The sequence below is a fragment of the Lonchura striata genome, chromosome 9 (genome assembly GCF_046129695.1).
Source record: "Lonchura striata isolate bLonStr1 chromosome 9, bLonStr1.mat, whole genome shotgun sequence".
In the NCBI taxonomy this organism is placed as follows: Eukaryota; Metazoa; Chordata; class Aves; order Passeriformes; family Estrildidae; genus Lonchura; species Lonchura striata.
Window position 1 is genome coordinate 23,248,266 of NC_134611.1, and position 17,535 is coordinate 23,265,800.

The 17,535-nt window shown below is 36.7% G+C and overlaps 1 protein-coding gene across 3 annotated transcripts in view; it reads right to left on the reverse strand.

Annotated features, from left to right (window-relative positions):
- The window catches only part of OLFM3 (olfactomedin 3), a 49,984-nt gene that overhangs the window by 11,736 nt on the left and 20,713 nt on the right, over positions 1–17,535 (reverse strand). Inside the window, exons 1-4 of one of the 3 annotated variants that reach the window (XM_021543293.3) lie at positions 6,267–6,412; positions 4,872–4,878; positions 3,032–3,172; positions 471–626 (exon numbers count right to left, since the gene is read on the reverse strand). In XM_021543293.3, the coding sequence (XP_021398968.1) occupies positions 471–626; positions 3,032–3,172; positions 4,872–4,878; positions 6,267–6,412 (450 nt within the window). Of the gene's footprint in view, positions 1–470; positions 627–3,031; positions 3,211–4,871; positions 4,879–6,266; positions 6,413–17,535 lie in introns of those variants that run through there. The other 2 variants (XM_077785474.1, XM_021543292.3) reach the window with 2 other exon arrangements.

Consider the following 17,535-nt stretch of genomic DNA (forward strand, 5'->3'; position numbering starts at 1 on the left):
CAAAACAGCAGATCTTCAGACATGAAATTAGATCTTAATTGTACTGGATAAAAATTACAATAAACTGATTTATTATAGCCTTTCTTCCCTTCAACTGCAGTAAATGTCATGCAACAGTATGAGCACAGAACTCTTACTTGTTTGCTATTAATTCCACTGGATCTCCCCCTTTAGCACTGGAGCTTGAATGAATATAGATTTCTCAGTATGACATGCACATTGATACAGAAAGAACAGGAATCTGTTCATAGTGACATTTCTCTAATGACTTAATAATTAATAATTCCTCCCTATTACAATTAAATTGAACAAAGCAAGAGATTATCATCAGAAAGGAAGATTTATTATGCTTTTCTTTTAAATGGTGTTCTTGTAGGAACATTTTGAGTCGAGACCTTAGCTGTCCATGCATTGTTATTCAGTACATTGTTTCCAGCAGGCTTGGAAGTTACTGTAAAAGTTGGACCTACTTGAAAGTGCTTTGTCATTAATGTCTTCCGATCATCTTCAATCTGCCGAAACTTGGCCTTCAGCCCTTTCATTTGCGTTTCCATTTTTAAAACGTACTGGAAATCCCTCTGAGTCCGTAGATTTAAAACTTCAATAGATTGGGACATATTCTGAACCTGTTAAAGAAGAACATTCTCTAAATGTACTTTTTGTTGCTTTGTTTTTATTCCCGGTTAAATGTCAGGCAATGAAATGCACTTCTGTCAATTAGCTGTGAGCCATTTCTACCACAGTACAGTTCTACATTCCCTAACTGATGACGGTACAAATATTGGGGAACAGGGAGAGGTTGAAGCCAAAGATTGTTTGGACTACTTAGAGCTAAAAGAGAGAGAGAGAGAGAGAGAGAGAAAGAGATCCTTTAAACATCATTTTCACTGGGGTCAGGAAAGGCTATCAGGCAATAGTCTACTTTGAGACCTGTAGTAGATGTGACTGTGGTTCAGAAGGTGCTCATATAGCATATAATTCCTTCCAGGCACTTTGGAAGGGACAGGACTGAAATGTGGAGATTTTGGTTGGTATGAGGACCATGACTTCCCTTGTTAATAGGCATTTATAGAATCATTCCATATAAGGCATTTATAAGACTACCCATAGATAAGCTGGGCTGTGTCAGTCACCACAGAGATGTTTCCCCATAATTCCATAAGTAAATGTAAAATTAGAAATTTTAACCAATTGTCTCAGTGGTAGAAAACCACATTTTTTTCTTTTCAGATAGAAAATCATGAATGTTTAGGTACCTTTTGTTGAGCGACTTTTTAGCTAGAGTGAGGGCTTCTACCACAATGATGAAACAGTAACTGTCATCCAGAATAAATTACAAATACTTTTGAAAGTTTCTGTTAGAAAAGTAATGCTTTTGCTGGCCATAAAAATGACACATTTTCAAAGTGCAGTTATTTTATTTCAACAAGTGTTTTGTTTTCCTAAACATGAGAAAACTAGACTGCTGTAAATGTATTAGGTACCTTATTGAAGTTTTGGCTCAAACAAAACATACTGTGCCTTCCTAAGAAAAGACAAACCCAGCAGTACTCCTCTGGTTTGCAAGAATATGCAATATTTCAAGAAATATTCATGCTTGGAGCTAACTCATTATGATCTACAGAATGTATGGATTTAGAAACTACTCTTAAAAATAGTACACATTAGTTGTTGTACAGTTGCCACTAATAGTTCTGAGAAAGGATTTTTAATGAAAAGTGGGCTTTTTTTTTCTTTTTGCTATCTAATTGTTGAAAGCAGGCAAATAAAGTCTTTTGGGTGCTGGAAGAACGTTGAGAATTTCCATTTGGCAGAAGACACATTCATATAGAGGCTCTAATTAAAGGACTGTATGGACTCAGGAACTAGTACTACAACATTACATATCCAGGATTGCCACAGTCCTAATCATAAGAAAATAGCTTTGAGAGGCTGTGATTGAGGTTCATTTCTGTGACAGCTCTAAAATGATGCTGTGATCTTATCACACCCCTCCAGCCCCCACCTCAAAATATCAAGGTTTTTTTTAGTAATATTTGAGTATTTGAGGAATATGCTGGAGCAAAGACTGGAGTGTTCCTTTCTCAAGTAAACAGACTCCATGAGAGGAGGCAGCTCCTTTCCTCTCTGCTGTTCCATCAATGTCCTCTCCATGCATCTCATGTTTATGGGCTCTGTCAACTTAAACCCAGTCCCTCTGAATTTCATAAAAGCACAGACAGCAAAAATCTTTGGGGATCTGGCACTATATTAACACTGGAATGATTTTTCTATAGCTAGAAAAATACTAAAAATTGTGCGCTAAAAATGTGTTTTCAAGTCTACATTTTATGTTGATTTTTGCTGCTGTTCAAGCACTCTCTCAGGCCTTAGGTTCTGTACCACTGGCTGTGATACAGAAACTATAACCATGCTTACTTATACAGAGAATGCAGAATGTTTGTGTTTTCATAGCTGCAGCATTTTTCTGTTGATGCAAAACAAGACTTCATTGGTTTCACCATATATGCAATAGTGGATAATACTGGATAAGAATTGGGCTGTTGGGGAAAATTTGCACCATCAGAAAATGAATAAATAAACTTGAGAAAAAGAAACAAAAAAATTATACTCTACACAGTTTGCTTTCAAGATGCTTTTGTGTCTCTCTCATTATTTTTTAATAAGAGATGAGAAATGACCTTCAGCAGTCTCATATGATCGAAGCAGAAGCTGTAGTTTAAATGCCTGAGCTATTTTGAAGTGAGATTTGAAACTGATTTTACACAGAAAAATCTGTCCTGTTGTATGTAAGAAAGAATTTGGGAAGAGTGACTAAGAGAAGATGGAACTTGGCATGGGAAAGGTGTGATGTAAGGAAAATGGATAAATAACAATCAGAGGTGAGAAAACAGATAGGGGATATACCCTGAATAACAATTTGTATCAGGTAACTCTTCATTAGTTCATGATGCATTAACTGAGAAGGAAAGCAGTAGATTTCCATGGGAAATTTAATGACCAAGAGGAGGAATTTTTTGGGAAGACTTACCTTCTCTAGTAGTTGTCTGAGTTGCCTGCTTTTGGCATCTCTCGAACATAAGTTTTGTTCAGGTGCAACAACAGTGCAAATGCAACGGCCATCAGGATCCTGGGCTGAACTATAAACTTGCCACCCTTCCTTGGGGCTAATCTGAGTCTGGAACAACAAAATAATAACAATCAAAGGAACTGATTTTTTGTTGTTTGAAAACAACACTGCAGCAGAATATTTTTATTTTTGCAGTACATGTCCGCAATGAGGTTCCTACTAGTCAACAATTATTACTCTTAATTAATTAGTTTGGCAGTTTCCCAGTTTTGCCATCTCTCACAGCTTTGCAATAGTTCTCTAGAGGAGTTTAGCACACACTGTTTCCAGGGTGGATGAGAATGGTATTCTGCTTGTGATTCAGCACAAAACAGCTGATTTAATTCTTTGCAAAGGGAAGTTACAGTTTTTCAGCAGCAGAGAACAAACGTGTCCTTTCAGCCTGGATGACTTTTACTTTAGACTAATGGAAACAACAAAGACAGGAAAGAACAAACATAGAGCCTGGGGAGAGCACAGTGTGTGACTCACGGGTGGCAAGTGGCTCAGCAGCAGTTTGGATGTGGGGGACTGGTGTGCTCTTGAAGCTGCAGCTCTCAGGAACTGTTCTCCCTGGGCTTCCACTGCAGTAGCCAAGGGAACCAGGGGCTTGCTCAGGGTGGGATGGAAAAGTGTCTGCTTAGGCCAGGGGAATGGGGCTCATGGCAAGCAAGCCACAGGGCCATTAAGACACTGCATGTCCTTCACTGGGATAGCAAAAAACTGGAAATTCATAATCTGTTCTTTTTTACAGCAACCACAACTGAGAAAGAAAGGCAAAAAAAAAAAAAAATCACATTTGTTTGCAGAGCAGGGTAACACTTTTTTGGTATCCCTTTAATGGGATGTACAAAAATAGTGTAGGAATGACAGAAAACAATATAATGACATGACTGAAAGCATTCAAGTGATGGAACTTAATAGGTAAAAGAAACAGTTTTTGAACTTCCCTTTTAAACTAAACTGTAATTTAAAGTTAATATTGTGCTTTATTCTTTTCTAATATTGCATTGAGTGATGAATTTCATGGTACAGATGCTAATGGATATAACTGAAGTAATTTTGGTCTGGACACAGTTGGAATCTGTTGCTATTTATATTATAAAATTGTACTCAGTGCCAGCAGAGAAAGTGATTATTTAAACTGGGAAGCTTTGATATTGATGCCTTCCTGGCAGCTTAGTGGAGGAGTTGCAGAGTTCCTCATCTCTAAAGTGGTGCCAGTATCTTTGTGGACTCAGGTAAGAAAAGAACACAGGCTTTTCACAACAGTGACTCCTCTGAAGAAGTAATTGAAGATGGTTTGTCTTGCAGTTTCAACCCTGGTACTGAAACAGAGCTCAAAAGAGGAGACCCTTTATCTGACTCCACATGCTTCTACAATTCTTCCAGCTGAAGGGAGGAAATTGGGAGGTTTTTTTCTTTCTTTTACATTGCACAATATACACAATTTGTGAGCTGTGTATGTGCTAAGAGAGAAATTCTAGAGAAGTGCTCCTGCTGCAAAGTTCACTAGAGAAGCTGCAAGTGGGGAACTCTGGATGGCAGCCAAAAATCAGTCAGCAATGACCCTGCTATTACTGAGCACTTGGGGCATAAAGTCTTTTAACCAACATCTACAGTTTTAAGAAAGGTACCAGATTCGTGGTGCTCAGTTTTGTGTAAAAAGAATTCTACATGACTAAAATTCATGTTTTCTTTATTTGGCAGATGTTGCCAAGCTCAGATAATCAAGATTTTATGATCACTTTCCCAGCTCTACTGGAACTCTTGCTACCCTTATCAAAACAAAAAATATGCATATAGCTCAACTCGATGAGTGAAAAGAGCATTCTTGAAATAATATTTAGAAGGCATTTCCATCAGCAGTGCCCTGTTGTAGCCAAGGGCTCCATGACACTTTGTACTACTTGGAATCTGAACATATCAGTACAAACACATGTATTTGTGTTTGTGTATAAATATATATATATATATATCAATATCATAAAAACTAGTGTGCATCTTGTAGTTACTCAGTTGCCACTTTAAACTTGGATGTAAATGTGATAGGGAACTTCTACTTACAATATACAGCTACAAGAACTAGCAATATATACTGTGACTCAGTAAGGAAAATAAAATAGAGCTTTTCTTTGTATTCTCATCTTGCTGCTCTAAAAGATAACTGAATTTTTCTTACAACATAATTAATTTTAAAGTAGTAATATTTATATACTAAATACAGTGATTTTCTACAATAGTACTTTTCCTGCACGCATATATTAAATTATTCCATCTTGATTAGTAAATGCATAATTTTTAGTTACAAAATTCTGAGTTTTGAGAATTGTGAGCTACTACAGTTACATTTATATTTTACATAACCTACTATTATGTAAACATCTGATTGCAGTCACACAAAAAGTTACATTGACAAGAGTGTTTTACTAAGCATTTAGGAAAATTATGTTCTAATATAACTTATGGATACCAGGATAGTGTTCCCTCTAAAGTAAAAAGTTACTTGACTGTTTCGGCTTCTCATGAGTTCATAGCTATTCACAGCTTTCCTGTAGGTTTTTATTAACTGAGGCTGCTGTATATGAATGTTAATGTTACAAAGTGATATTTCTGTAATTTGTGTTATTCCCATTATCACCCTTTCAAAAATTCTGGTATCTAGCCCCCTAGTACCAATTTTATTTTGTTTCTAACAGCTATTTATTTGTTTAACTGTATTCCAATAAAGAAAAATAGGAAAGAATCAGACACTTTGCATATTGTAGTGAATAGTTACTAGGTAACATTATCAAATTTTCAAAAATAAAGGTACTGCCAGATATAATTTTCTAAACAACACAATGCATTTTTCTGGAGCATTAAAGATAGGAAGAACAGTCTAGACAAATGAAAAGACATTGCTTTACTCTTTTTAGCATTTCATGTTCAAGATGAAGGCATTTGTTCTTACATATTTAAGGATACTATTTCAAAACCTTCCCTTTCATTGTAAGACCACAACATGCTCACCTGCAGTTTTATGATGCCCAAAAAGAAGCATGCATTAAGAGATGATAGGAAGATTAGTAGCTAAAAAAGAGATTTACAAAGAGACAACAAACTAATGCTTTTGCTGGCACTTAAATACTAATTCAGCATTAAGATAGCTTGCGACATATAACAGCTACTTACTAGAGTATCTGAAGTGGTTATTCTGGTGGTATTTAGTCCTACCAGAGAAGGGAGAGTTTGGGACATCCAGTTAGAGATCATTGCCATGGTACTAAGAACAGCACCAAGCTTCAGCAGTGGAGGGCTCATTGCTGTGGAGCTAATGAGTTTTCATAGTGAGTGATTATCATCCCAGTGCAGGCTGGCAGCGAGAGGCGTGACTGCAGCACACAACATCCACAGCATGAAAGGAGATCAAGCTACCCAGATTTAGTCATCCATTAAAAACATCCATATCCTCATCTGCCCTCTTTCTGCTCTTACTAACAAATACTTATGACTGTCTTATGCTGACCACGAAATAAACAATCCTTTCTATGCTAATAGTCATTGCAGTTTCCAGTGGGAGATGGCATGGGTGAGTTATCCCTTTATAGGTGCTAGACAGTCAATTAGCCCTTAATTAGTTCAGTCCAGGCAGAGCAGTGTCTTCCTGTCTGAAATGCAAAAGCCTGAGCACAAATAACCCCCCCACTTTCCATCAGTGCTTCGGCAGAAATATGCTCAAGCCTGTTAGTAAATATGGTTCTGTACTTGTCCATGGGGAAGCAGAACTGTCAGCCTGCTCACCAAAGGGCCAGACACCTTTCTGGACCTCCTGGATTTGCTGATCTCTCATAAATTACAACATCAGAGACTTTTTTATTTGCACAGCTTGTTATTAAGATCTTTATTGTTCATAAAAAACCATTGAGGTGGTGAAGAGTCACATTTCTCAGTGTTCTTGTTAGTTTACAAGTTTTTGTACCAAGAATTATCGCATCACTCCCAGGGTTGGCAGACTCACTATGTCTTCATTGCTACTTGGATGAGAACAGAAGATAAATTGGGGATTGAACATTTTGGGACTTCTTTTGGCTTTGCTGTTAAATCTACTGCTCCCTAGTAGAATGAGCTGCAGGTTCTGTAGCGATTTATCTTGCTCATATATTGAGTGTAGGGGGGAGAGAAGCAGAAAAAACAGTCTAGAAATCATTGTGCCATAGGGGCAGCTTTACTTTTTAAGAATTATTTGTAAAAGAAGTGCTGAGCGAGGATTTCTAATGGCAGTTATTTAAGAGAAAACTTGCATAAAGTTTGCTGAGAGACAGGCTACTGCATTTTCCCCAGGGCAGTTATGGACTTAGTTTCTGGAGTTGCCTTGGCAAAGCAAATTACTTTTTCTTAAGGACTTCTGGCAGTGCTACGAAGGAACCCTGTGCGCAGTGAAACTGAAGGGATGTATATTTATGGGTGTTTGTCAACATGGAAGTATTTATTAAAGCCACTGTAACTCTGCAAACAGTTTTTCAGATTGTCAGGGCCTGTGCACCAATTCAGGCTAGACATTTCTCTTTCAATATCCATTCAGAATGATTTCTGTAAATATCTGCAGTTTAAGGAAGACACATGTCAACTTATTTCTTAAAAAAGAAATAGAAAAACCCATTGAGAGCTATTATATAAACTTAAGGAATCACCTAGCAACAGAATATAGAAAATCTGTGTATCCAGGTATTAAATATTTTGTGGTAGTTACATAGTAATGTGATCTGTGAAATGTTTTATATACTCAAAAAATTAATTCACTGAAGAGATCTGAATACAATGAAACACACTGAAATACATTGTTGCTAGAAGTTGTGCATAGATGGCAAATTTGAGAAAGGCTATGTGATCACAGCTGTTTTACTCAGAGTATTTTCTGTATTTCAGGAGATAAAGTTCATATAAGCTTGGATTACCTGATCATGGTCATTATGTACATTTCTCTGTAGAGAGTCCCTGTGGTCCATTCTTGATATGGTGATTTTGAGACTGAAAGCTGAGTCAGGCCTTGCCTCAGCCTGATGAAGGGCTTAGTGGGTGGAGGCATTTGAGCCTTTCCCTGAGCCAGTGTTTCTGTGGAAAGGGTCTCAAAGCTGTTCCCTGAACATGTGTGCAAACTGAACTGTCCTGACATCAGAAGTGAGCCTTTTTGCTGAACTGTCATTTGATAATGTTGGATAATTTTCCAGTTTTATTAGATTCTTCTGAAGTGTCTCAGCATCCTATCTAGACCTAATACAAAAAAAGATTCTAATTCATCTGTTTTATCACCTTTTTCTATTCCTGTCCTCTTTTAGAAGTTTAATAAGCACACTAATTCCCTTGGTTCCAAGACATTACCTGAATGTAATGACAGAATTTTGTTTTACCACACTGAATTGCAGCTTTTGGCATTTTTGGTTTTCTTCTCTTCTACATGTGCTGTTTCACAGAAGAATGTAATTGGTCTCCTCCTGAATTTTAACATCGGACAAAATACATTCAAAAGGCAATAAAAGAGTTTTCTGATGCCCAGATTAAAAACTACTGCTGGTCATCTTTTATGTAGGTATTGTCACCTCCTGGAAAGAATGCTGTTTGTTATTTTGATTATTCCTAACAGATGATATGCTCCTTTGTTCTTGTGACAGAATATTCATTAATGCAGTTATGCAGTTTAGCACTTTATTTTCTTCCAACTGGTTTAACTGCAGAAGAGAAAGCTTGCTGCCATGTGAATCCCAGTACTGCTGCTGGACACATCTTTACAGAGCTCAGCAGGAGGTGATCCTCTAGTTCCCTTGCTGGTTATATAATTTAACATTACCAGAGCTCTGGCATCCCTTTGGTGCTGAAGCCAGATCTGCTGTAGCTGCACAGGGGCTTTAAAGCCCCTCTGTGCTGCAGTGCAGGGATGGGGGCAGCTTCTACAAGTGTTTGGGAGCCTGGGGGCTGCAGGAGTGAGCTCACCTGAGCTGGAAACCTTTTCTGGCAGGGCTGCAAATACCTGGCAGCTGCAAAGGTAATGCCAGCCCAGGGGTGCTTACACAGACAGGGTAAGCACCTGCTCCCTGGGACTGTCATTATTCTGTGTATTCGATATTTTTATGTACCCATTTGTCAAGTATTGCTTCAGAGCACTATTGCTATAGATGATGTGCATGGGAACACAGTCTTAAAAAGGCTTCCTTCCTGAACAGTGGACATTCTCAATGAAATTATATTTTGTTTCTGTTTTTGCCAAACTGTATAAGTGTTTTAACCCCCTTTTTGTTAAAGAAATTGTGTTAAAAAATTTTTAGCTGTATTTTACAATAAATAATTGTGTAAATTAAAAAATGGCAAGCAAAGAGTAGAACATTTTTCTACATCTGAGGTCAAATATACAAAGATCGTACCTGAAGACACAGAATAACTGAAGAGTTATTCTCATATTGTTAGGAAGTAGAAAAAAAACTTTATGATCTGTTTCATTTCAGCTCTGTATTTTTTGTTTTGTTGGTTTTTATTTTAAAGCTGCAATTTCACATTTCTAGTTTATGATTAACTGCTCTGAATAAAGCTAGAATGCAACAGCAATTCTAAAATTTGAACAATATTCTTTATTTCCCTAAATACTTGCTAGTATAACTTCCTGTTTTAGTTAACTTTGTCTAAAGTCAGTAGAAGCTGAAGCATCCATACAGAATAACTTCAGATGCCATATTTTGATCTTACATAAAAGTCTATCAGTCTGTAGCAATTTCAATGTTGTTAACATTATTGTATGCTAGTCCTGTAATATTCAATTACTGTATTACAAATTACTAGGGTCATTAAAGGTATTATTTAAGACCCTTATTTAATAAATAGTCTAAAGGCTCTTCTAGTCTTTGATATTTACTTTCACTTTGAGATCCTGTTACATTTTGATAGGGATTAAGTCTACTGAAAATGATAATACATCCCAACATTATCTTATTACAACCGAGGCAGTAGGACCTGTGTGCTGTAAAAAGTAATTAACGTCAGTATTAGGAACGGCAACAGAGCAAATGTCCTGAGTCAGCAACAGGTGAAAATATACCCAGCCACCCACCCAAAAACTAATTACCTCCTGGCCAGAGGAAAGCATTGATTGTAAGAAAGAGGAAATTGTGAAGTTCCCTCGCAACCACTTAACCCTCATGTTAGTGTATTTAATATATATAAAAAACAGTGCTACCTTAAAAATTTGTTACAATTCAAAATTGTGTTCATGGGTAAATGCTATTGTGTAAACACTTGAAACCTGAAGTTTGATGTTGAAGTGATTGCACACTCATGGCTCACCCAGCTTAACTACATTCCTTTGAAGCAGAGCAAAATCAGGAATCCTAAATCTCAGTAAGTTTGGACTTTGACAGGTTAGGTTTAGAAAGTAAGCTCAAGAAGAAAGGCCAAAGCTTCCCTCATTGCACTGTTCTATAGTGTATTTAGTTCTTTATCTTCATGTGATGTATTGTGTAAGTAGTACATTGGTTCAAAAAATGGCAGTTCATTAGTTATGTTCCTGAGCATGATTATTTATTCACATTAGGTTAATGCATGCACAAAGCAAAGCTCTCAGCACTGGAATGGCAATTAGCATTCATAGAGCTGCAGATGGACTGAGAAAAGACAAACCTGTGCTGTCAGTTCAATTGCAGGTCTGAATTTAGAGAACTGTGCCTTTTTCATCTTATTCTGTTTTTGTTCAACCCCGTGGCTTTGCAGTGCTACTGGTGAGAAGCAATATCCAGGTTTTTTTAAGGGCAGTTTGAGAGGTACATGCACTTTCTAGAAAATCTCTTTTCACAGCTCATCAGTGCATATACAGTGGCATTCTGCAATCAGGTGTCTCCATTTAGAGAAGCATTGAGCAAGGGATTTTTAGTCTAATGTCCATTACATGCTTCTGTACCAATGCTCTTGAAGTGACCTTTCTGAAGTGGTCTTAGCTATCTGCTTGTTAATTTTTCAGGCTTCAGGGAACTTCTTTTGAATGAAGACATTAAAGAACATTTTCATGTTTTTTTCACACCTATTCTCTTGTGTTCTGCTGTTAGCAAATCCCAAGTGTACAGAATAACAAGGTAGTGACTCTACAGAAGAATTAGTTCATTATGAGAATTGACTGAAACAGGAAGCACGATGGGCAGTCTGCTTTAGGAAAGTCTGCAGTTAATTGCAGTTAATTGAAACAGCCTGGAAAAACAAATGGGTGGGGAAGGACTAAGTGAAATAAAAAGAAAATCTTCTTCTGTTGATTTCCTGCCATTTTAATTTTTAATAACATTTATATCAAGTACTCAATAAAACCTCATAAGCTTTTCTCTCAAATGTGTGATATGATGATGGATCTAATGGGAGACAGAGCATATTTTCTAAAATATATGGAGACATCTATTTAGTAGATAATGACTAAAGATTGTGCAGCCAGTCCTTTTTCCTTTCACAGGGGCTGGAAATCTGTATATTTTCAGAGGATTCTGGGATACCTTGTCTTGCTCTGAGGATGCACAGAATGGCAGGATGCAATGTTAGATGGTTTTGGGACTAGAATTTGTTGCAGTTTTGCTTTCCTTCCAGAACTATATGGATTGGATATGAGAATTTACACAGAATTCCTCCGGAAGTAGTTTTCATGCTTAATGTACAGTTTTGGTTTTCCATCTTGAAAATATATATTTTTCTATTGAGGCTGGATGAGGTAGGTGAGCTGGCTTTCATAGAGAGTAAATTTTAAGAAATTACAGGAGCTGAAACTGATATTTCCCCATGAAGTGAGATCATATATAATCCTGGAGAGAGCTTGAGCCATGAAAATCAGTAAAATCTATAATAATTTAATAAAATAACTGGTTTCAGCTGGCTCTGACTGTAACTAGATGTTTGGAAACAGAAACCTAAGCTACTTAGAGCCAAAGTGCATTCAGACTGTGAAGAATGGGCAGTATAACTGGCCCTTCCTCTAATTAAGGCAAGCTTACAGCTCTGCAGTCAGTACTTACCCCTGAACTGGAGCTTGCCTGTGGAATGTCACATTTAATAGATACAGGTAAATTTGTGCCTTTTTAAATTCTCCTTGAATCTTTGCAAGTGAGAAGACAAAAATCAAGAAAGTGGGAAGGGTCTGCAAAATAAAATTCCCTGTCAAAGGGGAATTTTGTCTTTGGGAAAAGACTTAGTGGGGTATGTCTGCACTTACAAATATAAAAGGGTTGGGGTATGGGGTTGAATGCTGGCCCACAGCAAACCATGGTGTTTGCTAATGCCACACAGCCTAATTGCCTTTTCCTTTTATGCCTGGGCATGATTCAGTTAGATGGTTTGGACATGGATGCAGCATTTTAAGAGGGAAAGACTAGTTTTGCTGTGTGGAAAGAAGCTGTCCCTCAGAGCCCAGAAATCAGCTCATCTCCTTTTTATTTAGCAGCTGTGTGCTGTATGGCTGTATTTGCATTGGCCATGTGCTGTCTTTGGAACTGAGAGCAAAGGAACCATCTACTGTTTGATTTCTGCTGCATTCTCATAAGCAATTCTTTGTTCTTTGTAAATGTACAACTTTGCATTACAGAAACACTTGGCTGTATTCTCCTATATTTCCCAATGCAGATCATTGTCAAGACTGACTAATAAAAGTAAGGTAGGGAGGGTTATCCTGCTGACTTGCTCTTCATCCCACGTTTCCACACATTCTGCTGGCAAGTCTCTTAAACTGTCACATCACCCTTTTCTAACATATCTCTCTCATCTACTCTGTAGAGATGAAATAGGGAAAAATTCTTCAGAAATTTAAAGCTGAGCTTACTCCCAGTGGTCTGGCAACCCACAGGCTACAGTAATAACCAAGAGTTTATAGGTGTAACCAGCATGGCACTGATAATGGCATTTAAAGGCTGTAGCATCTTCCTGTTTGGATTTTCTAACAATGGTGGCATTAACAACATTTCCTTCCTGACATATAAAGATCTTTTTCTGTAGGGAGAAATTCCAAGAATGAAAATTACATCATGTTCAGAAAGCACCACACATTTCCTGCAACATCTTAAAATAAAAAGATTTTGTGAATGTGTCTCGTTGCAAGCAAATCCATTCTTAATGTGTTCTGCTTCTTGACACCATCCCAGAAGGCCTAGTTTATTTTAAACAAGGATGAAAGCTTACAAGTATTGTAAGTGAATATTGAGAAAATTCCATGGGCAATCTTGCTTGCAAGACAGAGGTGTTAACACCATGGCCAAATTCCAGTAGTTAGCTATGTTCTGTCAAACAAATGCTTCTTGCAGTTTCAGCTGGATACTTAACCTGTTCTAAATGCTGTGTAGTGCTTTGAACACAATGAGCCAGGTGCTGTTTCAGCTCAGTTAAACATGCTGCTTTGCAGTAGTGGATAAAGCAATGTATGGATATGCCACAAACATGATCCCAGATGCTGTAAAATACTTCTATGTTTAAATAAGGGTATAGAATGCAAGCACTTGCTATTTTCTAAGGTTGTAACAATCCTGGAAGTTTCTGAACTGAGTAATTCTGAGAAAAATTGAAGCTGTTTATTTGGTAATCAAAATTGTATTAGTTGAAGAAAAATAATAGAGAATATACCACAAACATTACAGAAGTTATGACATACTGTTTTTCTTGCTGTCTTTTTAATTTCCTATTTATGTTTTACAGAACAGAAATGGAAGTTTTAAATAATATTTCACTTTAAGGGATTCAATTGTTAATTTCTATTAGTCTTCCCCTTTACCCTATTTTTTTCTCTTTTTTTACTAGAATCATTTAAATTGGTGTGTAACCCTGAGGGGTTGAGTTAAATCCATCCTTGTAAGGAATGGGTGCTCCCCTCCATAGGACTGCTGAGGACAAGAATGCTATTAGCAACTTCAGCCTCTCAGGGATGAGGAATTTGAGTGTCAAATTTGAAGGTCCAAAGCTCTGTTCCCAGCCCCCTGTGAGCAAAAAGAGAAATTTATTAAATTAATGCTGTTGTCTGAAGGTAATACTGTGGGAAATGCACTTCTGTAATGCACAGCAATGAACGCCAAATAGAAATATTAAAAAAACCCCAAAAATGTCCCAGATCTTCTGAAGATCAGTGTTCCTATCTCTCAGACAGTAACAGTGGCTTGTATAAATAAAGACAAAATAATGTGTAGGTTAATCTTGGCTACCATTTCCCTGAAATGATAAAATGCCAATTTTCTAAATTTTGATTTGGATGATTGAGATTTCTGCATATGAGTGAGAAACAAGATTGTAAAAGCTACTCTGGACATGAAAAGTTCACAACAACTTTAAAACTCTCAGGAGAGAAAAAGCACTGCAGGAAGGAAGAGATGGGGAAATCTGAAAAAACTGAAACATATTTAGTGGTGATCTATTAGGGTTTGTTGCCTCTTTGCTTCTACCTTGTCACTTGAATATACCAAAAGAAAGATGCCAAAAAGACAATTCAAAGCACCTTCTAAACCAAATTTAGTATTTATGCATGGGCACAGTGGCAGCCATGGTAGTGTGCCCATCCTCAGTCTGGTCATTCTGTCACCTCGGGCACACTGCCTGCTGTGGGAAGGTTGAGACTCTTCCTTGAGACTTAACAAAATCCTGAACAGCTTAATATTCTTAGTTGCCTCTTCTTAGAGACAAATAAGGCTACTGTCATTCATACAGCTCATGATATTCCAGGATCTCAGGCTCCTTAATAATACACATCAAGTCACATCACAGTCATTCTTTTACAGTTGTAGTTTATGACCAAAGGAAACAAGACCATTCCCAATTTAGGACATGACTGGAATTTTGCAGTTTTGTGGGATTTAGTGAGCTGTCAGCAGTGTAGTATAAATGATGAGTACTCAAGTGATACCCCATCAGAAGCCTTCTGTTTACTGACACTCTCCACAACCTATATTTTTTTAATGTCTCTTCAGCACTTTGGGCTATTCTTTTATCATTTCCAGTACTTAATCCCCATATGCAGTCATAATCCTCTGTTTACAATATCAAAATTAAAACACCACTATTATCCCACAGGAGAAAAATATGAAACATGTGAGGAGTGAGCATCAGTGAACACTCAATAGCAAAGATTTCATTTGCAGAGGAAAATGTTTCTGTCCACAAGAAGTTCAATGCAGGCATTCTTTCTAGCTTTAATGGGGGAAATTCACCAATTGAGAATCACAAAGTCAGGAGTCTTTAAAGGATGGCTTAGCAATGTGCCTATGAGAATAAAATTCATGGGCAATGCTGGTGAAGTTTTACATAAGCTTTTAGATCTAATTAATAAGAAAAGGCCAAGATTTTGATTAATGAAGGCATTTACATAACCTTCAAGATTTGATATTAATTTTACAGGGAGATTTAACTAACTTATTAGCAAATGACAGAGAAATTTAATAAAACATTTCTACTAAATCTTGTAATTAGCTTCTGCAGCTTGGCTAGCAGTGCTACAGAAAGTAGAGCTCTTTGTACAAGGGCAAAAATAACTTTGGACCCAAAACTTGTGCTGGAGCTCCTGAAAGTGTTTTTAGTCCAAAATTACAATTTTAAAGACATGCACAAACTCATATCAAGGACCACAAAAGAAGAACAGGAAATTTCAATCAAAGCCACTGTACAGTTCAGACTATGAAGTTCTTATCTGTATTTTATAGCCCTCTGTCCTGGCCAAGCAAAAATTCTCTTCTGGGTTTTTGTCTTGCATTAGTGTATTCCTAACCAAGATTCCCATTTCCTGCTTCTAAAAAAGCACCAAAACATTAAACAATAACAGTAAAAGATACTAACATGGCACTGAAAAAGAAGCCTTAGCCAATTTGTCAAAGTGCTTGTGGTGTTAAGGCAATAAATAGCAATAAAAAAAGCACTAAAGCTTATAATTGTTAGCTTTGAAAATTCATTTTTGATTTATAACTAGAATAAAATGATTTAAAATCTATATAAAAAGAGATGGTTTGACAAAAATAGGAAGATGCTGAAGATAATACTGTGGAGCTCAAAAGTGGGAAACTGAAGAAACTGTATTTCACACATAATTTTTTAATTGACTTTTTGCTTTTTGATGGAACAAATTATTGCTTTTTTTTTTTTTTTTTTTTTTTATGAATACAGCAGAGTCAATCTGTCACAAATAAGGAGAAAAGTGATTCCAGATGGAATCTACTTCAGCCAGTGCTTTGGGAAAATATTTATCTTTGGGGCCAGATGGAATGCCATAGGGCTATTTGAAAGAATTAGTTTTATTCGTTTTATTTTTTCTTTTTCTTCTTTTTTTTTTTTTTTTTTTTTTTAATGTAGCATGTAATGAAGAAAAAAGGTGGTGAGAATACATTCTCTAGTATGAAAATATGGCTGCTGCAGGGAAACACCTCCTGTCTGTGTTCCTACTTCTCTCTTGTGGTCAAGTGGAAGGCAGGCACATTAATGCAGGATTTTAGCAGGGGACCATCAGGAATAACAGGAAAGCTTCCTAATGAACAGACAGTAACAGACAATTTAAAAGACACTGGCTTTTTCAGAAGAAATAAATCCCAAGAAACCAAGCATTAGTTTGTTGCAGCTTCTCATCTGCTTTAGACTGTTTAGGAAACAGAGTTCTGCAGGTCTTATATCTGATGCAAGGGATGACAAGTGTAGCCTGAAGACTGTTAATAATAATTTCCTAAATTAGCCCTGTTGGAAGATCTTTTTGTTTTACTACCACACACACATTTTACGGACAATACAAATCATTTCCTGAAGGGCACTTCAACAAAACCCAACCTCATTTTATACCACATTTTCCTGGAGGGATTCAAGGGGAGTTTTAAAATGAAGTGCTAAGTTTTAGCTCTGGAGTAACTTAATTACATGACAGTCACTCTGCAGACAGTTTGTGCTCATTATAGTCAAAACCAGTTTCTAAAGGCTGAGCATGACTTGCATGATTTAAACCAGAGCTCCATCACAATCCTCTTGGTTTGGATAGATTACCTTTGCTCACATTGTTAAGCTCTGCTCCAGACTGTGAGATTTTTGATGCACTGTTCACTTATTTCAGGATACAAAGAAGTTAATGAGTTAAAGAGAAACTCAGTAGATAAAGTTTGTGACATGCCCATTTTTCATTCATAGTATGAATTTAAAATATTCTGAAATTAAAATATTAAATTTATTATTGGAGATTTTATTAAATGATTGATATAAAAAATGTTTCCTTTTAATTAGTTATTAATAGGTGAAAGACAAGTCCTTAGGTTGTAAATGACTTTTTGATCCTCGGAAACTTGTCAATCAAGTAATTTCACATAAATTCAATGGCTTATTAGTAAGAAGAATGGATATTTTTGGCTAAGCAACAACTTATTTTCCAAAGCATTTAGAATAAGTATCAGTTTAGGCACTTTATTTTTTCTAGAAAATTGAGAGACCTGAAA